We start from the raw sequence: 26,629 nt of genomic DNA, 5'->3' as shown, positions 1-26,629 counted from the left end.
AAACTATATAAGCAAAAATACTATTATAAATATTTTAATAGTTCCCACAATTTTCTGGCTTTTGTATACAGGGTGAGTCTTAAATGACTCCAAATATTTTCAAGGCTGGTAGATATCGATAAAGGAAACATATCATCTCTTTACCGTTTTTTAAATAAGTTCAAAAGAACTGAGATATTTTACTCTGAAAATTAAAAAAAAATACATTTTTCAGTTAAATTTTGAGAACCACTGAATCCTTTCGGAGTTTTCTTTTTTGTAAATTTAATCTAATATCTATATTGCCATATTATGAAGATATTATGTTTTTTTTTTCAAAAAATTGAAAATTTTCAAAAATTTTTTTTTCGCAAAAATATCTATGTTGCTGTATACCTATGTAACCTGTTTTATTCATTTACAAAGGATTATTATGTAATTAAATCCTTGGATTTAATATTATTATACAATCTCAACTCAAACAAAAGAGTTCAATGATTAAATGAGAGAGAATATAATTATTATTTAATACTTTCAAAACATATTTTAAACCTTAACTTAAAAAAAAACATTTTTAATAAAACAAATATATATTAAAGAAAATCTATTACTATTACTAAATTAATTTGAATACCCTTGGCCTATACTCTGGTCCCACATCACCATAACTAACACAGGCCGACATGATTTTTGTAACACGAGTCAGTTGCAGAATTTCTTCATAAAAATATGCTTCTAATAACAGAAAAAATACTCCTGAAGCTCCTACACGTACCACTTTTCAGTTGCCTAATTACGCCTCTTTTTTGCAGGTAGTCAATTTTATAGATGTCAGGTATTAAGTCTAGGTAGATTCGTTTACATACAGGTAAATTTTATGATGGGATGATTGAAAGGGACGCATTTTGTGCACTATAATATATTGTGAAAACATAAGAGAGTTCAGTTTTCAGTTGATTTTCGACGTGAGTTGTTCTATGCGTGTAGATAAATAGTACGAAAATGTCAAGTCAAACGCGCCGCAGTTGTAAAGTGTCTCCTGATCGATTTTGTTACATTTGTGGAGAATTTATGGTGCAATCACAAGCCAGACCATTTTCTAAAAATGTGAAGAAAGCCTACTTCAAGTATTTTGGAGTTTTGGTTGGAGATCAAGACAAGCAGTTGGCTCCTCATGTGTGCTGCGTTACTTGTAGCGTGTCGCTTGTGCAGTGGATGAAAGGAAGAGGAAAAAATGCCATTTGCGGTTCCAATGGTATGGCGAGAACCAACTAACCATTTTGACGATTGCTATTTTTGCCTGACGAAAACTGGAAGGTTTTTCAAAAAACAAAAAGCACAAGATCGAGTATCCCAATTTGCCGTCTGCCATACGACCTGTTCTTCATGGTGCAGATCTCCCAGTGCCGATCGCGCCCTTAGACTGGCAAGGTATTGTTTTGGAAGATAAGGAAGATATTGAATCAAACAGCTCTGGAGACCAGTGTACTGATCCTACCTTTACCCCAGAGGGCGGTTCCGACAAGCCACATTTGATTGTTCAAAGCGAGTTGAATGACTTAGTGCGTGACTTGGGGTTATCAAAGCAGCAGTCAGAACTTCTTGGATCCCGGCTTAAGGAATGGAATCTGTTAGCCAATGAAACAAAAATCACCACTTTTAGAAAAAGAAATGCTCCGTTCTCTGCATTCTACAGTATGGAGGATTCGTTGTGTGCATGTACTGATATCGATGGCTTAATGCAGGAACTTTCTATAGAACATTCTCCCCTGTGAGTGGCGCTTATTCATAGATTCGTCGAAATATAGCCTAAAAGCTGTGTTATTGCATAACGGAAATTTAAAACCCTCTATACCAGTTGCCCATTCAGTGACAATGAAGGAAACTTATGAAAATATGCGCATGCTTTTAGATAGAATCAACTACAACAGGTATAAATGGCAGATATGTGGGGACTTGAAAGTTATAGGAATTTTAGTGGGACTTCAGGGAGGATTTACAAAATATTGCTGTTTTCTTTGTTTGTGGGACAGTCGTGCAGTAAATCATCATTATGTACAGAAAATTTGGCCAGAAAGAAGTGAATTTCAACCGGGTTCCCAAAATGTCAAGTATATCCCTCTTGTAGACCCCAAAGACGTCCTCCTGCCTCCTCTTCATATCAAACTTGGCCTCATGAAAAACTTCGTGAAAGCTATGAATAAAGAAGGTGATGGATTTAAATACCTAAGGCAAGTCTTTCCCCAGTTGAGTGATGCCAAATTGAAAGAGGGTATTTTTATTGGACCACAAATCAGGAAATTGTTGGACGACACAAATTTCACAGACACGCTTACCAGGCAGGAACTCAGAGCATGGACCTCATTTGTTAGTGTAGTGAGGGGATTTTGGGAAACAATAAGGATGCGAACTACGAACAATTGGTTAATGAGCTTTTAGATGCTTATAAATCGCTTGGTGCCCGAATGTCTTTAAAAATTCACTTTCTCCATTCTCATTTGTCATTTTTCCCTGAAAATATGGGTGCTGTCAGTGATGAGCAAGGTGAGAGATTCCATCAAGACATAAGGACAATGGAAATTCGTTATCAAGGACGATGGGATCCAGCCATGATGGGTGATTACTGTTGGTTTTTGAAGAGAGAAGACGCGGTCCCTCATAAAAGGAAAAAGTAAAAGTTTTTGTTTATGTTTTGATCTCGTTTCGATTGTTTTTGTACTTTTTAGGTATAAGTAATGTTTGAGGAGTGTAAACTATAAAATATAATCGGTATATAGGCTTAAGAAGTTCTTAAATCATGTTTTGAATAGCTATCTTAATATATTGAATATTGTAATATTGAATGATGTTTTATTAATGTAACAAAAAACCTTACGTGTTACGACTTTTTTTTTGCCACTTTCGTGATTAGATAGGTTCATTCTACCACAATATCCTATTGAGCTTTGTGTTACATCGAAAAAATTTTTTTTTGTCGGCCTGTGTAATTATCTAATTTAATCAGTAATTAACCAAAATATTGTTATCGAATGTCACTATTCGGGTAACACCTCTATCGTCTAATTGTATAGATAATTTAGGTACAACGCTTAATTGACTAGTAAAGCCAAGGTTTCAATTAAATTAGTATGTATTATATTATTACTTGATTAAAATATTGTTAATGATGACGTAAGTGCTAAAAGAAATACTTTTTTCAATGGTAATTAACATATAATATATTATTAATCTAAGAGATTCGCACCTCTTGTGACTTTTATTCCACAAATACTACAGTGTCATTATATTCTATACCACTGAAACAAGAGTGGCTATGCAAAGAATGAATAAACAAGAAATCTAAAATTCACCATGACAAAATCAGGCTTAGTATATAACAGTTCATAATAGAACACTCGCCAAAATTTGCGATAGACCTGAAGAGCAAAGACCGAAAGACTATCAAAATTTTAGTGGTCTACTAACACAGTATCGAGCACAGTATTTTTTCAAGTTCAATAGACATTTTAAGTCAATTGGATTAAGAGACAAAGCCACGAAAAAATTCTGCCAATAAGAAGAAGGCATTCAACAAAGTACATTCTTTATCATCAGAATTAAACCATCATAATTCATTGGCAAAAAGCCATATGCCAGATTCGGTCTCCCCAGTAGTAATTAAACTTTTTGAAAATGATAGAACTGGAGCTGGTGAATGTATTCTAAAGATCAGGAAAGAAGCCAATATAATACACCAAGAGCGATCTCATTAAATATATCTAAAGAATATTCCAATAAGATGTTTCGAATCTTGATAACAAATAAAATTAAAGTTTCATAATATACCTACAAGTTATTTATGGCAGTACTAAGCTGGGCAGAATGAAACACCATATTCTTCCAGCCAGAGAAGTCGTGGTTTCTCTGGCAGCAGACCATTTTTTGTTGCAATGTTCCATTACTGGTGAAATGGTTTGCGGATTGTTTTCGTAAATTTTGCTTTTCACATAGCCCCACAAAAAATAATCTAGCAGCATCAAGTCGCATGACCTTGGTGGCAAATTTACGTCTCCATTCCTGGAGATAAAGCCTCCCTCCAAACTGTGCACTCAATAAATTCAATGTTTCACCTGCTCTATGACATGTTGCACCATCTAGTTGGAACAACATAATATTCTCTACCGGGTGTTGCATCGTCGGACGGGACATAGGAAATCCCATGTAAATTTTAATGGGGTCAATTATTGACTTCCCTAATTATTTTAGAGAATAATTCTATTTAGGTTTATTGAAGAGCACTAAAACCCACATTCAAAAGAATAACTTTAGATATTTTTGATTAGCTCGTCTACGATTTCTTTTTAAATATTTCTCCTTTCTTATGGCCCTGTATTTACTTATGAGCATCACTCAAGGTAAAAGATAACTGTCAAATGAAGTTGTCATTTCAGAAATTTACCTATTTAGTGCTTTATTATTATTGAAAACTCATTCCTACATCGGAAATCTTAAAGATATATTTATAAATACAAATTAATATGAATTAAAGTAAAATAAAGTAATCAATTAAAAGGTTAATTATAGTATTATTACAATATTCAATAACTTATTAATTTAGGTACTATTACATAAAACGTACAGACGATCATAAAATTCTCTTCTTACATTCGCTATAGTTGGTAAACTGAAATTCTATTGCATTCGGCAGAAATAGCATTTTTTAACTCGTCTAGATTTGGGTATTTTTTATCCTTGTATATCCTGTTTTTAAATGGCCCAGAGAAAGAAATCATTTGGCGAAATATCAGAAGACCTTGCTGGCCAATTTCCTGTATGATTTAGGCCAATAACGTTTCCGTTAAAACTATTGTCTAAATATTCCCGAACAGCCAGGGCACTATGTGCCGAGCAGCCATCCATTTGGTACCAAACTTCCTGATTTTCCCTAGCGGCATCATGTAAAGCAGGTAAAATATGATTTTCGAGTAGTTCCAAATAATATTCTGCATTTAAATTTCGCGTAAGAAATAATGGCCCGATAATATTGTGTCCGAATATCCCTGCCCAAACATTTACTTTCTGTGGATATTGCGTCCTTGTTTCGACAAACCCGTATTGGTTTTCTTTGTTCCAATATCGATAATTTTGAACATTGGGTTCATTATTTAAGGTAAACGTGCATTCGTCAGTGAAACATATGTTTTTTTTTAAAATTCCCTATCCGTGTTTGTTCTTTCCATCATACCAAAACAAAACGCCTGCCGCCGTATTTCGTCCCCATCTCGTAGCTCTTCGTGCTTTTCATATTTGAAGGAATAGTATTTATGTCGTTTCAAAATTCGAAACGCTGTAGTGTGATCTATCCTCAAGTTTCCTTGTGCTGATCTTTCCATCGTTCTCTTCCACGCACAATAAAACTTTCAAGTCGGTATCATTTCTTACATCTTCTCTTTGTTCCTGCCTTGCTTCACATCTGCAGTTATTTATTAGGGTACCTTTAATTTCAAATCTCTGGATATTAATTGCGATTGTAGATTTTCTAGGTATCGGTCTATTCGGATACAGAGCAGCAAACATGTCCGACACCTTTTGATAACTATTTCCTTGATAATACCATTTAATCATCAATACTTTTTCTTCGGTAATTCATGGCTAATATTTTCGATGTAGGTATGAGTTTTTGATAATAATAATAAAGCACTAAATAGATAAATTTCTGAAATGACAACTTCATTTGACAGTTATCTTTTACCTTGACTGGTGTTCATAAGTAAATACAGGGCTATAAGAAAGGAGAAATATTTAAAAAGAAATCGGCGATAACTCGTAAACGGGCTTATCAAAAATATCTAAAGTTATTCTTTTTAATGTGGGTTTTAGTGCTCTTCAATAAACATAAACAGAATTATTCTCTAAAATAATTAGGGAAGTAAATAATTGACCCCATTAAAATTTACATGGGATTTCCTATATCCCGCTCGACTATGCAACACCCGGTATATCCATGTCCATTATTTGATCCTATAAAAAACACCAATCATAGTTCGATATAGTTTGGTTTGGTTAGATTACACCGTTTACTGCAACAGCTTGTTCGTTTTCATCTTCTTGATGACTTGACGTCGCTAGATTGTTTTTTGTGGAGCTATATGAAAAGCAAAGGTTGCGGAAACAATCCGCAAACCATTCAACAGTCGAAAGAAAAAATTAGGCGAATAATTTGTGACATAACTCCAGAAATGTGTTCAGCAGTAATGGAAAATTTCAACAAAATAATTGTGTGTTGCCCGAGAAGTTCTTGTAGCCATTTTGTAGATATTGTGTTCCACATATAATTGTACACTATCCAGCTACACACTGGCATAAATAACTTTTAGGTATGTTAGGAAACTTTTATTTTATTCGTTATCAACATCCGAAACGTCTTATTGGAATACCGTTTATAAGTTTACAATGAAAATTGCAATTTTCTAGAAAAATATTTACATTTTCTGCTCAATTTGCCCACCATAAAGAAAAAGTATCCGATTAACTATGCGGGTGACTGTCAATGAAAATGTACCTTTTTGTTTTAAAAACGGTTAAATTATTGTTGTTTCACTGCAAAGGTCAGTCCTATTTAAGTTGGTAAATCTAGAGATTGCGATTGTAGTACAGGTGCAAACGTTTTTAATTTTTAAGTGTATATGGATTATTATGAAATCATCGCGATAAACGCAATCGATTTAGTAACCATCAATTCGAAGCTGGTCAAAGAGTCAAAGAAAAATCAAGTCCTCCTACTCTGGGTGCCTGCTCATCCAGGGAGAGAAGGCAATGAAAAAGCAAATGATCTAGCAAGAAAAGGGGCGAACGCTTCACTAACTGGACCAGAACCGTTTTGTTTTCCAAGCGGGAACCAATTAAAAGCGGAACTCAAGAATCTGGAAGACTCCATCCGTACCCTGGAATGAGTGTGCTCCAACGGTCTAAGACACTCCAAAAAGTTCCTCAGAAGTTACCACCCATAAAAATCGAATGTTTTTCTTGATTTAAGCAAAAACAATCTTCCGATTGTCACGGGGTATCTAACAGGACACTGTCTCCTCAACGAACACCTCAGTAGGCTGAAGCTGAGGAACAACGGCGAATGCAGATTCTGTTGGGAAAATTGAGAAACACCAGAACACTTTATAACAGAGACGACGACCGTTCGTGCCATGAACTTTGGTACTGTTGATGTCGAGGATGTAGAGCTGACTTCTGTAGAGCCCTCTCAGATACTGGCTTTTGTTAAGGCCCTGAGACTGTATGATGAGTTATAACTCGTTATAACTCAAGAAAGGGGAACACACAATAGATCTGTAAGGTCGCGGTGGTTAACTCCCCTTCTAAACATTCTACATTCACTCTATATGTAATAATATTGATAAGATATTATGAAGTAAACAAAAAAGGTCTTAAATACACGTTATTGTTAGGTCCGAATCTAAATATTGGAAGGATAATAATTTTACCTGAGTAATTATTCTGTTCATAATGACACTTTCTGTATTCTTCAAGAAATACTATATTATTTCCTTAAAATTTTATGATTAATAAAATGGTAAAATTGTCAAATTAAAATACAAGTTATTTGTCAACATAACATAAAAATATGTTATAAGATTGACAGATTTGACGAGTTCATTGATGACAGTCTAGGGCACTGCTAAGTTGCTAAGAACAATCGTAAACAAGGAAAGACAGCATTTTCCCCTTGTCAAAGTCATAATTTTCAAAAATTAAGGAAATTCCCAAATTTTAAAATAGTCCTCTATATATATATATATATATATATATATATATATATATATATATATATATATATATATATATATATATATATATATATATATATATATATATAGTTCAAAAAAGTGTTCTTTTTCAAAATAATTAGTGCTATCTTGTGAGTTTAATTCAAATTTTAGTTAGACAAACCCGTGATAGACCCGTCAAAGAATGCATAGAGAAGCTGAATAAATTAGGCAAAGAAAACAAAGTCCTCCTACACTGGGTGCCTGCTCACCAAGGGATAGAAGGCAATGAAAAAGCAAATAATCTAGCTAGGAAAGGAGCGAACACTCCACTAACTGGACCAGAACCGTTCTGCTTTCCAAGTGGTAACCAACTCAAGGCGGAACTCAAGAACTTGGAAGATTCCATCCGCAACCTGGAATGGAAATCTTGCAATGGTCTAAGACACTCGAAGAAGTTTCTGAGGGCTTATGATCAAGAAAAATCACAGATCTTCCTGGGTCTGAGTAAGAACAATCTTCGGATTGTCACGGGGTTTTTAACAGGACACTGTCTCCTCAATGAACACCTCAGTAGATTGAAACTAAGAAGAAACGGCGAATGCAGACTCTGTGGGGAAGATGGGGAAACACCAGTACACCTCATCACTGAGTGCGCCGAGACGACAACCATTCGTGCCATGAATTTTGGTACGACTGATATTGGAGATGGAGAACTACCCTCTATAAAACCGTCCCAGAAACTGGCTTTTGTCAAAGCCCTGGGACTGTATGATGAGTTATGATTCAAGAAAGGGGGACACAATGGATCTGTAAGGTCGAAGTGATTAACCCCCCTCCCACTCATTCTAAATTCTAAAAAATTCTAAACCCGTGATACCTAATTCTGAAAAATTGGTAATACTAAAAAGTTTGAAAAATTCTGAGTAAAAAGCTGGAAAAGCCAAGGTAGCATAAAAATATCGGGTTCCAAATAACTATCCATATATTTTCCAATGTTAAATTAATATTATAAGCCTGGGGAACGTGAGTTGTTAACTGTAACCTAGCTTTACTTTTTTTACATTTTATTTTAGATATTTTATACATATTCTTATAAAGGAGAAAGTTTTATAAAAATAAAGAAGATTGTCCAATAATTGAATAAAACATATTTGGTTCTAACCGGTCCGAAATCTTTAAAACTAGCGGATCCTAGGGGTAGGATCCTATACCCCTAGCTGTAAATAGGGAGAGAAGAATTTTATTTATGTTATCCCTATATATTTTTTTCCTTATGGACACTTTCCATGCCAAACTGGACGAGAAGGGGAAACCAACTTAAAACGGAACTGAAGACCTGGAAGACCCTATCTGTAACCTAAAATGGGCTTCCAACGGACACTCGAAAACATTTTTCGTGACTGACGATGGAGAAAAATCCAAGAAATAATTTCTTTGATACAAGAACAATCTTCGGATTTTCACGGGATTTTTAACAGGGTTGGACTGTCCTTTCAATAAACACCTCTAGATTGAAGCTAAGAAAAGCAAAGCCCTTCGAGTGCAGATTCTGTGAGGAAAATGAGGAAACCGTGTGCCGAGACGAGAACCATTCGTGCCAGGGCCAGGAACTTTGGTACGACTTATATCGGAGAAATAACCTCTGTAAAACCGTCTCAGATACTGGTATTTGTCAAAGCCCTGAGACTGTATGAGTTATAACTCAACAAATGGGGACAGAATAGATCTATAAAGCCGAGGAGATTAACTTCCCCCCTTCCTTACAATCTACAATCAGTACATAGTTTACCGACAAAAATGTTAGAATTTTTTTTTAAATTTAGAGCCTGAAATATTATCCACCTGCTCTTGTACTATCGACACCTTAAGGTCTTAAATATCAAATACGAGTACCACATCGGCTGCAATGCATCTCATTAGTTCTCACTGCCTGGGGACGTAAACTACCATAGAAACCCACTAAAGACCCACAATATCTACAGGTTCTCCAATAGACGTCCGTTTCAAAGAAATATTATTTCGCGCATACCTTGACTATATACAGGGTGTTTCAAAACAAATGCGAAAAACTTCAGGGGGTGATTCCTTGTTCAAAATAAAGGGTAGTTTGCTTCATAAACGTTGGGTCAAAAGTCAACCATTAGGGAGATATCGCGATACAAGATGGCGGAAAAATAATGTTTTTATTTTTTATCTTGAAAACGAAAAGAGATAGACTAATGAAATTTTATGGAAGCATTACTGTTATGAAAACACACTTTCTGGTAATTTTCTCACTTTTTTAAAACGAGTGGAAGGGGTTGAAATAAACTACCCCTATCATACTTGTTAACGAAATTTAAAGAAAAATTTTATCAAACAAAACAACTCTAAAACTATGCATTTCCATACCCATGTTTTAGGAACTTTTTTTCATATTTTGTAATGATGAATCAATGAGCACTTATTTGAAACTTTCGCAAGTTAATGATATTAAATTTTTTTAAAGGTTGCTATTTGGATCAAGGCAATTTAATAAAATTGCGTTTATCTCATCAAGGAGGCCGAAATCGACAAAATATCAAGAGACAACATTTAATGGGAATTAAACTGCTTAGAATATTTTGCTAACAGAAGAAAAAAATGCTTTTTTTAGAAAAATATTCCAGTGATAACCCATATGCTGGTTAAAGTGTCGACACTTTTTTAGCTTTAAAATATGTCGCATTTATAGTAACTTTTACCTCAAAAATTTCATTAGAATTGCTAAAAGTACTTGGAAGAAAATTATAATAAATCCAAAAAAATATTAAGACTTTAACACAGTGTAGTTACGAAACAAAGCAAAATTGGACCTAGGTTGATATGAAAAATAAATCTTATTTTTACGTGAGGAATCTCCCCACGAGAGATGGCACATGTTTTTTGAAACACCCTGTATAAAATACCAATCACAATACACCAAAACACCTTACTTTTGCACTGGACGCGCGATTCGCTAACCATGTTAGCATTATCAGCAAATGATTAAAACTATTGTCTCTAAGTAAAGTGGTTTGGTGTATTGTGGTCAATTAGTATTTTATTTTACTGTTGTAAAAACCAAAGTTTCCAACTCCCAACTGGAAGCAGCATATCAAACAACTTAGATAGAACGTAACAGAGGATTAATATGGTTGATTCCTCTTCTCAGTGTAGTTCTAATTTTATTTAGAACCTATAAAAACTTAATGTAGGGTAGACTCTAATCTTTTGGTTTTGTTGAACGTTGTCGATATTTATTAGTTTTTAACATTCTTTAAAATTATATTTCTAATAAAAATAGAAAAGTTATAGTAATTATTTAATGACAAATTAATTTTTGAAAAGTAGTAAATAGGGAGCAAAGATACAAGAAAAAATATATATTCGATGCCAATTAAATTTACACTTACGTAATCGAGGGGGCGATTTTTAACTTCATTGTTGCCAATCATGGACATATTGGGTGCCGGGTTGACTAACTGGAATTTAAATTTCCCGCTGGTGATTCAGGTGGTAGCATTGCCGTAAAAAATGTCAAGTTGCTACATTTATTTATTTATTTCCTGACATTGTCGAACGTTTTGACACTTTAGTTTTGTATTACGAGTTTTTGGTTTAAATGAATTGTGTTGTGTTATTTAAAGTTTATTTTTTTTACTAGCAGACATTGCAGTCGAACGTTGTTCTTTTTAGAACCTCTTTTAATGCGAAGTGTACAGGGTGGGTCAAATTCGACGCTTTTAAATGGAAACACCCTTTTCTATAGGAGATAGATAAAAACTAATATCGGTATCTGGAGCTCAATTTTTGTCAAAAATATGATGGTGAAAACCGCATATCGATATCTGTTACCGTTTCGGAGTTACGGGGTGTTTTTCAAAAATATGCATTTTTAACAAATCGCTGAAAATTTTTTGCTATGGAAAATTTTGTATTTTTAGGAAAACATTTCCAAAGCACCTTTTTACGTAGAATTTAATGGTTTAAGTATATTTTTTTTTAAAATTAATAATTTAAGAACTATCAACAGAAAATTTGATTTTTTATATGAAACACCCTGTATATCTTTAATTTATTGAAAGGAATTTAAAATTACCTTTCCAAAAATATAACACACTTGATATTTTTCTGGATTCCTCTTCGAGATATAGAGTATACAAAAAAAAGCCCGCTTTAAATAAGTAGGCTTGAATGGCACCCGCTGTAATGCAAAAAAATTCTAACTGTGAGCATCAATTAAAACGAAAATAATATTTGCTATGAGAGATGCATAATTTTATAACAATATAAAATATATTTAACCAAAATCAACACATTTAAACTATATCTGATAACAATAAAAATAAATAGCAATCCAAGACATGAGATTTTGCTGCAGGTGTTCGACCGTCTTCTGTTATATCGACCATCTTCTGTTATGGACAGACGAGGCCGTTTCTGAACATTTCTCGCGGAATAAATTAACTCAGTAGGGGTGAAAGATACCCTCTCATAACTGCTAAGTATTTCTAATTCTTGTCTAGATTATACGGAAGAATAAGAAACCTTTATTCTTCCGCAAATATATCCATAGGATTAGATCCATAGGTACTAAGTCAGGTGGCCTCGACGGCCAATGGCCGGGATCTTGATTAGCTATTCAATTATTCTTGAAATTGGCTGCAAAAATTTGCTGATAACTTCAGCGTTCTGAGGCTGGAAAAATATGTTTTCGAGTTCCATTAAGGGCATATCATCAATAAGGGGTCCAAAGCCTACTAGTTAAAAGTGGCGAACTTTTAAAAATTCTGTATTTCGAAGGGGAATATAACAAAATATCAAGTGTGCTATATTTTTGGAAAGGTAATTTTAAATTCTTTTCGGTTAATTAAAAATATATAGGTCGCAAATAAAAAATTAATTTTTCTGTTGATAACTCTTGAATTATTAATTTTAAAAAAAATATACTTATGCCATTAAATTTTACGTAAAAAGGTGCTTTGGAAATGTTTTCATAGAAATGAAAAATTTTCCGTAGCAAAAAAGTTACAGCGATTTGTTAAAAATGCACATTTTTGAATAACACCCCGTAACTCCTAAGATGGTTTTCACCATCATGTTTTTGATGAAAATTGAGCTCCAGACACCGATATTAGTTTTCGTCTATCTGCTATAGAAAAGGGTGTCTCCATTTAAAAGCGTCGAATTTGACCCACCCTGTTCAAGATATCTTAATAGACGTAAAAAGTCATCGCAACTTTATTAGAATATTTTGAACGGGAAAGCGGTAGTAATGACACTTTATGTCCCTTAAATGTTCCTGTTAAGAAGGTGAGTTTTGTTTATGTAAATAATAACTGTTTATATATTTAAAATTTATTTATTTCTATTTCCTAAAATATTTAGAATAAAAGAAAATATGTAAAAGTGGACAACGCTGTGCCAGTCAAGCTTCATCACACGTCTAAAAGTTTATTTGATTAAGTGTAAATAATAATTCTAAGTGTAAATTTCTTAATTGAATGGTTTTCCACACTTTATGTAAATTTTATAGCAACTTACCAGTGAAAACTTATTCCCTTATTTGACTTATTTCTTTAGATTTTACCTCGAGATCTGCCTCACTATACACAACTAACTATATTAACTTTGTGGTGGCTTCAGAAAGACATTTTCTGGATTTCATAATAATGCCACTATTTATTTAAGTTCTAACACAATAGCCTTCTAAATTACCTCAGATCAAAATCAATCTTAGAATAAATATTAAATATAAAATAAGTTCTCCTCAAAGTTTTTCATAGGGTTAAAAATATTACTTTTTAAAATCAAACTTGCACCATAAAAGTTAATTTTTAATGGTATTTAGAGTGTATAAAATAAAGTAATTCAAAGTCATCCAAACAGGAAGCATGCAGTAAATAGAAGAAAGAATCGTTGAACCAGAAAGCAAATGGGCTGAAGAGAGACAAGTGGAAATGCCTGAGAAATATTATCTAACATTAAACTTATCAAACACATGTTTTCAAGTTAAATTACACACCGCTGTTTACTTCTCCGGGAAAAAAATAGAGAAAATCCGGGAAATTATCTTAACAAGGATTGTGTATTTCCTTTTAACGAATACATGAAAAACCAATTAGGTTTTAGTTTAAGGTTCCGTGCGAAAGTAGAATAAAAAAATTGAATTAGTGGCGCAACACAGATTAACTAAATTATATTTAAGTATCCTGCAGGTTTAATAGTTATTAATGATACAAGTTCGATACGAACATCATAATGAAACGCGTAGTTACACAAGTTTGATTAAAAAGTTCGTATCGAACGTGTATCATTCAAAATTTAATCTATGGCGCGACACGAGAGGGACGATCCAAAGAGATTTGATTTAATTTAAAATATCAGAGATACCCTCATAAAAATTAAAATTCAAAATTATCAGGTGCCCATATTAGTCGAAGCCGTGGTAATCGTGCTTGTTGATTGTTTCCATTTTGACTTTGACAACTCAATTATTGATGTTAATTATATATGTTAAACGTTCAGTTTAGCAAAAAGCAGTTTAGCAAAAAGCAAACGTTCAGTTTAGCAAAAAAGTCGAGACAAACGTACGAGCAAGCCTATGTAAAACTTGAAGATTGGTGTAAAGGGAAAGAAATCAAGAATAGTAGTAACGAAAAGGTTCTCCTAGCATATTTTGAACATCTTTCAAAACATAGGAAGGCTTCATCACTTTGGGTATATTATTCCATGCTACGTTCAGTTCTATCAGTGAAGAAAAATACAGATATTAGTAAGTACGTCCATTTAATTGTATTTCTAAAAAGAAAATCGGAAGGATTTCGGTAAAAAAATCGAGAATTTTAAGTAAAGAAGACATAACTCGTTAACATAATGCATTCATGTCATTATTTCATTTACGAAAACAAAGATAGCACGAGATTTGTTTATAACGAAAGGGAATGTTGAAGGAATAAATATGGTGGAAATGGTTCGAAGATATATAGCTATGCGGCCAAGCAACACAGAGCATACTCGATTTTTTGTGGGGTACAGAAATGGAAACTGTATTAATCAACCCGTTGGAATTAATACTTTAGGAAAAATGCCGTATAAAATAACATTGTTCCTAAGTCTTCCAAATCCACAACAATACACTGGACATTGTTTCCGTAGATCGTCTGCGTCGTTGCTTGCAGTTTCAGGAGTGGATTTATTAACTGTTAAAAGACATGGTGGTTGGCGCTATATCACAGTGGCAGAGAGCTATATAGAAAATTCCAAAGAAAATAAAAAAAGTGTCATGTAATATTTTGGGTAACATTTCTGGCAATGATGGGTCTTCAACAAGTTCAAGCACTCAGGAAATAAATTTACTTTCTAAAAATTCAACTCACCTGTCATCGTCTGGAATTAATTTAACCAATTGTACTGATATTATAATTAATATTATTATTAATTATTAACATACTGTTAGAAATTATTGTTTGCGTAATCAACGATCCGCGATATATTTGATATTTTCCAAACCTGTGAAATTCCAGCACGATAAATAATCATAGAACGTAAAGTCACGTGTAGTGTTAGACGTTAGTGTGACGTGATTGTTATTAACTTGTTAAAGTTCCCCGCTGCAAGGCGATACTGATGCCACCTTGCCATTTTAATGCAGAAAAAACGGCCTATAAGACGGATAACCGTGTCTATTATTACTTTCGTACTATGAAAATCTCAATTTCATAGGAAAACTGACTGATTTAGTTAAAGAGTCACGATTAGGTAAGCGAGGGAGGAAAATTATAGACTTCAAAGTCAAATGAAAAAGGAATAAAGTTTACATGATTTCATCTTGATAGAACTTATAGAGATTTACAAGAATATACAAACTGTAGTTGTCAATCTTGTAACAAACCTAATTTATTTAAAAATTAACCTTCTGTATAATTATTTTACCCATACTTTAATAGATATTCTGCTATTCGAGGATGAGACAAATCGAACAAATTAATGACTATTAAAATCGATGCAGATCTTCTTCAGTTATAAATGGTCTAACTAACCCGACTTTGTTGTATTCATTTAGATTAATTATTAGTAATAATAATTTATATACAAAAATAATAATTTATATACAGGGTGCTACAAAAACGAGGTACGACCACTGGTATCTCGGAAACCGTAATAGATACGAAGATGGTTAAATTGGTGAAAGTTGCGCCTTCGGATGTTCACCAAGATGCCATCAAGAAAGTTTTAAAAATTTCAAGGATTGCTGAATTTTTTGGAAAAAACGGATTTTGTTTAAATCAATTTTATTTTTTCCTGTAGTTACTTTTTAGAAAATCAAAAAACTAATTGCCCATTCATACTCATATTAGGGCTATTACTCATAACCACTTTATTAGGGCTATCTGATAATACTTTTAGATTTAGCTAACTTGATTAGCTGATACTTTGAGAGTTGCAGAGGCCAACTTCATTTTTTTACCAGAGACCAGCTGCAGAGGCCAACTTCATTTTATTGGACCAGCATTTTTTATTTCAGGTTTTGTTTCTATGATAACTGGCCAGAATTCATTCAAATAACTCTGTTTAGTATTAAACGACATTATGGAGCGTAGACATCTTAACAGAGACGAAATGCTAAGGGCCATGGGTATGCTCGAAGCTGGAATGCGCCAAATCGATGTAGCTAGAGCATTAAATAGAACGCAAAGTGTAATATCGCGATTAAGTGCACGCTACCGTGAAAGTGGTGATGTTGCTGAAAGGCACACAGGGCGACATTGCATTACTACCCCTCAGCAAGATCATTTTTTACAATTAAATGCTCGACGCCGACCGACTCTTACAGCACCAGAGCTTAGTTTAATTCTCCAGGAAACACATAATGTAACCGTTAGTCTTGACACTGTTCGCAATAGATTAAGAGAGGTCAACTTAAGAAGCAGACGCCCCTGGAGAGCTCAACCCTTAACGAGAGGAAATCGAGAGGTACGATATTTGTGGGCTCAAGATCATGTTAAGTGGTCGAATAAACAATGGGTCAATGTTCTCTTCACAGATGAGTCACGCTTTGGAATTCATCCGGATTCGAGAAGGCTTAGGGTATGGAGAGAACCGCTAAATCTTATTCGGTTGGATCATGTTCAGGAAGTGCACCCTTATCAAGGTGGAACAGTTATGGTCTGGGGAGGAGTCCAGTTAGGCCGAAAAACCGATCTCGTTTTTCTTGAAAGGTTTCTAACAGGAATCACATATCGTGATTTCATTCTTGAGCCTGTCGTGTTACCATATGCCAGTGATTTTGGGAGAAACTTCATTCTCATGCATGACAATGCACGGCCTCATACAGCCAGAGTGGTAAGTGAGTTTATCAATGCCCATCAATTAAACATCTTACCCTGGCCGGCACAATCTCCTGACCTCAACCCCATCGAGCTCGTATGGGACGCGGTCCAAAGAAGAATTTTGAGAATGGGTATGCCTCGTGAAACTCGTAGGGATCTGGTTCGGGCCGTGAATGCAGCGTGTCAGGCTGTACCTTAAGAAGAGATCGACAACCTGATGAGGAGCATGGAGACGATGTAGGGCTGTAATGAACAGTAGAGGAGGCCATGCCCTTTATTAAGTAAAAATGGTTTTATCTTTTTTTTTAATTCATAGTTTAGAATAAAAAAAAATGTGTGTATTTTTTTGAGTTCAATAAAAATCAAGGTAAATTTGAAAAATTCGGTAAATTTCCCATTTTGATTTCCAATACGTCCTGTAAACTATTTGTTTATTTTAATTTTATTATATCAGAAATGCAAATAATAAAATTACTGACGATGGCTGGATAAAATTTTAATATCCCTAGACTTTTCCGGTGTGTGTAATTTCGAGTCCGAGACCCTGGTTTTTAAAATGGTTTAATCTGATTATATTCATCGCAACAATATTTTGATCAGCGCTAATTAACATCGAATAAGGAAAATAGCCAATTGAAAGATTCAAATAAATAATATCCAGGTCAGCAATTTAAAAATATTACCTTTAATTTTTTTATTGTCATTTTGAAATATCAGTATACGATCTAATAATATGCATCATATTAATCGCAGTTAATATAGTTAATATAAATAAATCAACTTCCCCAAATTAGTTTCTAATGCTCTACATGTTCGAAAAGGTTACCACCCTCCCTATTGCACAAATTTATATTTCGTTCAATTTTATTTATAGCTCTTTGAACAGATCTTCTTCTTATACTTCCTGCATTTTGTATAATTCACTGTGTGTAAATGTTGAGATGTATCGATTTCACTTTTACAAATAACGCCAAATAAATGCCTCCTGTCCCTTGGCGACAGGTCCAGGAACCTCGCTGGCCATTATACTGCTCTACCATTTCCCATTAATCTTCCGGGGAAATTATTTTATTGTTTATATTATATTATATTTATATTATTTATTTTATACAAAATAAATAATATAAATATATCTTATATTAGTTTCACCCCACATCGTTGTTAAGTTTGAAAGCTAATCAATATTCTAACGATGAATAGGATAAATATTTAAAAAATCAGAGCCGAACTTGAAATTAGTTTAAATAAATCGTGTTAAAATGCCCAATACAAAAAAAAATATTAAGTGTGGCATATCATTGTACTCTGGAGACCGGGTTCTTTCAAAACCTGAAATAAAAAATGCAGGTCCGTATTTAAAAAAAGTAAGTTGGCCTCTGTATCTCACAAATTATCAGCTAATTTGAAAATTTAAAAATACTATTAGATAACCCTAATAAAGTGGCTATGAGAATGTGCAATTAGTTTTTTTTGATTTTCTAAATGGTAACGACAGGACAAAATAAAATTGGTTTTCAAAAAGATCCGTTTTTTGCAAACAAATCAGCAATCCTTGAAATTTTTTAAACTTTTTTGATGGCATCAAGATGGACATACCACAGCGCAACTTTGTCCCAATTTAATCATCTTCGTATCTATTACGGTTACCGAGATACCAATGCTCATACCTCGAATTTGTAGCACCCTGTATATGTATATAAATATTAATAATTTAAAGAAGAAATAATAAAAGGTAGTTACATTCCTCTGGAATACTGGCTTTATGAACAACACTATTAATAGGGTTTTAATTTTTTAAATATATTATCAATGTTATTATCACGATACTGTATCTAAACCTATTTATTATAAGTTCATATAGAAGCGAATTACGAAATGCGGAAGCGAGTATCTCTAAATAAAATCGTCTTCTATTTATGTAGTTATGGTGGAGAAAATTCGTAATGAATTCTAGAGATATTTGTGATTATAACACATATTAGAAATGTCACTTAAGTGAAAAATTATTAATTTTTGTGTTTCCTTATGCTAGAATGGTACATTTTTATATAATTTGTTGTAATGGTCATAGGTTAAAATTAATTTTGGCGTAGAAGAGTTATTTCTGCTTATTTATTTTAAAAATAAAAATTAAAAATATTGATAAACTGGAACTTCTAAAATATTTAAGAAGAGAAAAAAGCAACGGGAATTTAATAACTTAATAACCTAATAACGACTTCATACTACAAATTTAAAATAAAAAAAATGCATTTGAAAACAATTAAATTTTTTTATTTATATCGCAGAACAGAGTACAGTTTTTATATCCACTCAGTTTAAAAGCAGCACTAAACGCGATCAACTCAGTAACCATCAATTCGAAGATGGTCAAAGAATTCCGAGAGAAGCTCAACAAATTAGGCAAAGAAAATAAAGTCCTCCTACTCTGGGTGTCTGCTCACCAAGGGATAGAAGGCAATGAAAAAGCAAATGATCTAGCTAGGAAAGGAGAGAACACTCCACTAATTTGATCAGAACCGTTCTGTTTTCCAAACTGGAACCAACTGAAAGCGGATCTGAAGAATCTGGAAGACTCCATCCGTAACTTGGAATGGGTGTCCTCCAACACTAAGGTCTAAGACACTCGAAAAAGTTCCTCAGAACTTACGGCCGAGAAAAATCAAAGGTTTTCCTTGATTTAAGTAAAAACAATCTTCGGATTATCACGGGGTTTCTAACAGGACACTGTCTCCTCAACGAACACCTCAGTAGGCTGAAGCCAAGAAACAATGGCGAATGCAGATTCTGTTGGGAAAATGGGGAAACACCAGAACACTTTATCACTGAGTGTGTCGAGACGACGACCATTCGTGACATGCACTTTGGTACGGCTGATGTCAAGGATGGAGAGCTGGCCTCTGTGGAGCCGTCTCAGATATTGTTTTTTTTTTAGCCCTGAGACTGTATAATGAGTTATAACTCGTTATAACTCAAGAAAGGGGAACACACAATAGATGTGTAAGTCGCGGTGATTAACTCTCCTCCTAAACATTCTACATTCATATCCTCTCAGGTACTTCAGTCTTATTATGCTAAATGTTTATGTATTATGCGTATCTGCACACGTGCCCTTCAAAATTTGCAGCAATATATCTCGCAGCCTCCATATTTTTTTGAAATCGACCCATAACAACAATATTCCCAATTTATATTTTGCAGTTCGGCTATATGTTATGAACCCGGCCTCACAGGCCACACTAACATTATGGCCTGTCCTGTTATTTTCATGTTTAAATAACATGAAAATAAAGTAGCATAGCTGTATATGACAACGTTCACCGACATTACTCTTACCTTTCTTTTGTTTCCATTTCCCTTTTTAATTAATAAATTCCAAGTTATAATATGAAAAAAAAAGTTAAAATATTACATTACAGAATAGCACGCTCTGGGCTATTTAATGCATTTAGAGCGAAATTAAATTAAAGTCTGATATACGTTTTCCTTGCCTGTAGGCGAATTCCGGCAAAAAACACGCATAATAAACGTCAAAAGCACGTGATAACGGTTCCTCTTTATTAACTGTGTTGGTTTTCTTTTCTCACGTGTACCGGCAACCTGAGCAACCAACGCAAGTAAATGGTAGTAAGTGGTATCGTAAAAGTTTAGTTACTGAATAGATAATGAAAACCACATGAAAACTATAACGCAGTGTCGCGCTAACCAACTAAACTGCCCGTCAAATTAAATACCACAGCGATTTTTTTACTCATTTTCAACGAGTTTTAACTTTGAAAAAAATGGACCGATTTTGTTGATTTTGTTAGAATATTAAAGACCGTTTTCCGTAGATTGATCCGATTTTTCTAAATTTTGTATGAGATTTAGTTTTCTATGATATACAGGGTGTGAAAAACAAGGAATGTAATTTTTGTGTTGCTGCCATTTTGCCAAAAAAAATTAACTAGAATTATAAGTTCTGGGTATAGCTAAGTCTAATATCTCGGGACGTATTCGCAATTTTTACGATAACTCATCTGGAATAAAATATAATCAATTTTTACTCTAACTTGTATTTAAATAAATAAAATAAATCTTTATTCATCGTTGGAGTATACAAACAGATATAAATATAAATATATACTTCTGCAACTCATAAGACAAGTCAGAGAAAAAGTAGAAAAAAAAAAGAGAAAAAGTACTTAAATTACACCTAAAAATCTAAAAATTCCTTTACCGAATAGAATACATTATTCAATAAGAAACTCCGCAGTTTGTTTTTGTAATTATCCTGATCCAAATTGGGCACAATTTTAGAAATCTTATTAAAACATTTTATGCCTAAGTATGACGGTGCATTCCGACTCACAGTCAGCCTTGAGTATGGTAGATGTAGATCACTGGCAAATCTAGTCTCATGAGAATGATAATCACTGTTTAATTGAAACTTATTGCTGTTAGTATATATATTCAAAATTAATTGATAAATGTACATGTTGGGAAGTGACATTATGTTATGCATTCTAAATAGTGGTCTGCAAGTTGTGTCAGGTGATACATTAAGCATATACCTTAAAACCTTTTTTTGCATGTTGAAAGTTTTTTGAAAGTGAGAGGAGGATCCCCAGGATATCAGACCATACTGTAGGATCGACTGTACTAGGCCAAAGTAAACAAGTCTCAGTATATCCATACTAACATTTGTACGTAGCGTTCTAATTAAGAAGCAAACACTGCTAAGTTTTGTACATAAAATATCTATGTGAATAGACCATGTTAGTTTTTGGTCCAAATTAAGACCCAGAAATTTCACTACGTTATCATTTCTTATTGACTGTCCTTCAACTGCTACATATAGGCTGTAGTCCACACTAACATTTTTTGGAAGAAATCGTATAAGAGCTGTCTTTTGAGAATTTAATATAAGGCCGTTATTAGTGCAATATTTATTAAAATTATTAGAAATCTTATTACATTTATCAATCATTTTATATAAATCTATATCACTTACTAGTGTATTTGTGTCATCCGCATATAAAAGAGAATATCCTGTACCATTAAAACACTTATGTACATCATTTGTAAATATAATAAAAAACAAAGGTCCCAATATAGAGCCTTGAGGAACGCCCTTGTTAATATTTGCTCTACTAGATTTAGCGCCATTAACTGTAACGGTCTGTGTTCTATTTGATAAATATGAGGCAGCCCAGTTCAATGGTATACCCCGTACTCCCACAGAATATAACTTCTCTAGCAAAAGCTTATGATCAATACTATCGAAAGCTCGGCTTAGGTCGTAAAACAAACCAACAGTATGTTCACGATTATTCAGTGATTTGTAAATATATTCCAGACAATCATAAATTGCAGTTTGTGTCGATCTATTCTGCCTGAAGCCATGTTGGTTTTCATTTAATATCTTATATTTATTTAAAAAATTTACAAGTCTTCTAGAATATGCTTCTTCAAAAACTTTTGATATTTGACTCTGAAACAAATCGAACGATAATTGTTTCTATCTCTATTATCACCCTTGCCTTTATAAAGTGGTATACATTTAGATTCTTTTATGAGTTGTGGAAATTCCCCACATTTAAATGATTCATTTATCAAATACGAAAGAGGCCAACATATTATGTCGGTGACATATCTGAGAGCTTTCCCATGAATTTCGTCGATCCCTGCTGAACATTTTTTTGTCGTTTTTATTAAGATTTCTCTTGTTTCTTGTACGTCTATGTCCTTAATAAACAAACTAGATGGGCCCACAAATTCAAAAAATATATCTTTAAAATTTGGATCAGGACAATTTTTTACGACTTCCAAAAAATGAGTGTTAAAACTGTTACATGTATGAATATTATCATTGGTAATTAAATTACCATGATCATCATTAATTAATATTAAGGGATGCCTAGTAAAACCATTCTTACATCTAGATTCATTTATAATTTTCCAGCACTCCTTAGGTAAATTTGCTGCATTTTGTATCCTCAAATTATTATTTTGGGATTTAGCGTATTGTACTTTATTTTTATAAATTTGTAATAATTGTTTATATTTCAATGTATAGAATTCATTGTTTAAGTTTTTTTCAAGTTCTTTCATTTCACATAACATGCTATGTAACTCCTTAATTTCAGGGGATAACCAGTTCTTTCTCTTTCTTTTTATGTTATTTCTCATTATTGGAAAAGTACAATTATAATGAAAGAGCAAAGTATTATAAAATGCAGCAAACCCACCCTGAAAAGTTTCAGCGATATATGTATCTGCCCATTGCTCATTTTCAATAACATTATAAAAAATATTCATATTTGTCTTATTTAATTTTCTACAATAAATATATGAATCTGTCCTTAATGTTTGATATTTAAAATTAAATTTACATAACTGATATCTATGATCTGAATAAAAAACTGACGATACAGCTAACACTTCACAGTCCAGCACATTAGAAAATATATTGTCAACAAAAAACAAGTTGAGCTCGAGCCCTGTACTCTAGTAGCTTCATTAATATGGGATGATATATCATATTCTAATAATAAATTTAATAAATCTTTTTATTACCTGACTCCCCAAATAAATTGATGTTTACATCACCACACATTATATACTGATCATTACTATTATAAATGGATCCTAAAAGGTCATTTAATTTTTTTAAAAATTCAGCCACAGGACTGTCAGGGGTTCTGTAGACAGACAGTACATACAAATTGGATTTCAATATTTCATTTTTTAGTACCAAAGCACATGCCTCAAATTCTTTTTCAATAGATTTTGTGTACACTATTTTATGAGCTTGAATATTTGATTTAACAATTAAACAAACACCACCGCGATTATTTTGCCGACAGAAAGCAGATACAATTTTATACCTCTCTGGACATACAAAGTCAAGTTCACTATCTTTACACCAGTGTTCTACGAGTGACACAATATCTGGGTCCTCTTGATTGAGTGTTATATTTAGCGCACTTTTTTTCCCTGCATACCAGCTATGTTCAAATTCATCACCCTTAATTTACATTTCACGTCAAATTCTGCTTCTTCAAAGATTTCGTAAGATTTCTCTGTTTCAAGAGATTGGGGAATCGTAGTCTCGTTTGTGTTCGTTGTGTACTTTTCTATATTTGTTAGTTTTGCTTTATAAAAAATCTTGGTAATTAATACTCTCTTTAAATCTTGTTAGCCTTCGTTGGTACACAGGGCAGTTCTTGTCTCGTGCTGAATGATTGAAGTCACTCAAATTAAATTTCTCACAATTTCCACAATTGTATTCGACTACATTACAGTTTTTAAATGAATGACAACCCCCACATTTATGGCAACATTCCTTTTGACTGCAATATTTTGCCACGTGGCCAAAGCCACAACAGCTAAAGCACATAGCGAGGTAGAAATGCTCTTGTATATACACAGTAGTCAAGTCAAAATTAATTTTCCCTTTTTTCAGAAACCACTTTGCAATGTGTGGTGATGCTTGGATTATCCAATTTTCTTTTACTGGATTTCTGCAGGTTCTTTTAGCTACAATTTTTATTTCTTGTGCTACATCTGTGATTGAAAGTTCACTGTTGTATTTCTGTAGTTCTTCAATAAATTCTTCATTCTGAATGCCCTTCTCTATACCGGTTATTACAAACATGGGATCAGTTGTTTGTGTATCCCTATATTTAATTTTTTTATTTTCCCGTATTGCCAGTTTTAATTGTTCTTGCTGGTTTTCATTAAAGCTTTCAACTATCACAGCTCCACTTTTAGTTTTCTGTACTCTTTTAAAACCCTCATTTAAGTCATCCGGTTTTAACTCTGACTTTAAAATCTTTATGGCTTCTTTGGAGTCTTTTATGTCATCTATTTGGATAACAATTTCGTGTCTTTTTTTAGTTTCTGGGGTTTTCCATGGGATATCTTGGATTTCATTACTGGTTGACTTTGATTGATTTGATTCTTGATTTGTATTCAAAATGCTAGCATATGTATCCTTATTTTTCTTTTTATTGACATAGTTCCCTCCATTTAAGTTAATTTCTCGATCGACCTTTGTTGTATTTCCTGTGTATGCAGTTTTTAAGTTTTTAATTTCTTGTTGATTTAAAATATTCTTGTTTTCCAGTGTTCCATACCTAACGGCGAGGAGAGTTATGTATTTGTGTAAATTATTGTGAGCCTCTTTAATGGAGGAGTAACAGTTTTCCACCGATTCTAAGTTGGACGGAGGCTTTTTAACGGCATCATATATTTTGTCCATTTCCACAAAAATTTGCATCAAAAAATTTTCATTATAGATATTACAGGAATCAGTGGAATACACTATAGATTCGCCAAATTGTCTCTTCTTGTTTATTTGTATGTCGGGACTGGATTCAGATCTCTGTATTTTTGTAATCGGTTGTTCTTTTTCGGAAATATCCTTTATAGGACTTCTGCATACAGAATGTCGGGGTTTAAAAACTTCATCCATTTCAATATCGCTGTTTATAATTGTATCACCTTGTATCTCCCGTTCAAGTTTATCAAGAGTACTTTTTGCCGCTTTGTTTTTATCAGCTGTACTGCATTCCTCTTGGTTCGTTTTTATGTCGGCTGTAAATGTTTTCAATTTTGCTGGTAGTATACTTGCCGAATGGCTTCTTGTTTTCCTAATTATTCTTTCTTCGTTTTTATTTTTATCTTTTGCAGTTTTACACTTATCACCACCACTCTCTACTTGCATACTTATTAATAATTATAACGCTTTTTATACTACACGATATTAAAGAGCGATCAAAAAACACGTCCGTATCGCATCAGAAAATCGACAAAACTTATCGACTTAACTGTGCAGTTTTACGTTTTTTTTTCTACCTTTCTTAAGAAATATGCTAACAAAACTAAAATTAATATAAAAATAATAATAAATAAATAATAATTTACAAAAATTAGTGATTACTTCCCCATATCACTTCTCTTTATTGTTCAATCTATCTCTTATTTTTTTCTTATGGTGCGACGCTGCTTCTTAGACATTTAACATTAGCGATTGCGAAACATTATAGCTTGGGGAAGTGAAAGATAAAATTCAGGCATGTTTTTCCTCGTCCTACGAACACAAATGGGTATGTATGGGTATTTTCCTGCGTTTCGCTAAATAAATTATTGAAATCCAGAGCTGGTGTAAAGTCGCAAGATGATTGCCTATAAATACCGCCATACGTATATGCAAAATAAATAGTGGATGTCAAAGAGCACAAGTATTCTGCTTAGATATGAATATTCCCGTATGTGTACGGCGGCTATTTTAAATACGCATGATGTATTTTAGTTTTACTTCTAGGTTTTATCAATTTAAAATATCGTATGATCGAAAAAAAGGGCGTCAAAGGCGGCTTGGGAATTACTTACATTTTTTAGAATATCTACCAAACCCTTCAATACTAAGAAACCATTTAACACTTAACAGTCGGATAGACGACTGATGGCGCTCTCCCATAGCCCATTTTTCGTTTCTTAGATTTTAATAAGGAATTTAACGCTCCATTTAAACTGTGTTTCGAAAATTTCCTAAAAATGTTCCGCCCAAAA

The 26,629-nt window shown here is 33.3% G+C and overlaps 1 protein-coding gene across 3 annotated transcripts in view; it reads right to left on the bottom strand.

The window, feature by feature from the left end:
* Positions 1-26,629, bottom strand: part of LOC115886372 (disheveled-associated activator of morphogenesis 1) — a 138,690-nt gene that overhangs the window by 80,091 nt on the left and 31,970 nt on the right. The window contains exon 1 of one of the 3 annotated variants that reach the window (XM_030905476.1): positions 7,455-7,554. The exons of the other annotated variants lie outside the window; for them this stretch is intronic. Coding sequence (XP_030761336.1) covers positions 7,455-7,475 — 21 coding nt within the window. The 5' untranslated portion in view covers positions 7,476-7,554. Of the gene's footprint in view, positions 1-7,454; positions 7,555-26,629 lie in introns of those variants that run through there. 3 annotated transcript variants of the gene reach the window in all.

Source organism: Sitophilus oryzae, unplaced genomic scaffold (genome assembly GCF_002938485.1).
Source record: "Sitophilus oryzae breed Bouriz unplaced genomic scaffold, Soryzae_2.0 scaffold_484_pilon_pilon, whole genome shotgun sequence".
NCBI lineage: Eukaryota > Metazoa > Arthropoda > Insecta > Coleoptera > Curculionidae > Sitophilus > Sitophilus oryzae.
The sequence above is the reverse complement of the archived record's forward strand: the minus strand, read 5'-3'. Positions and strand labels throughout refer to the sequence as shown.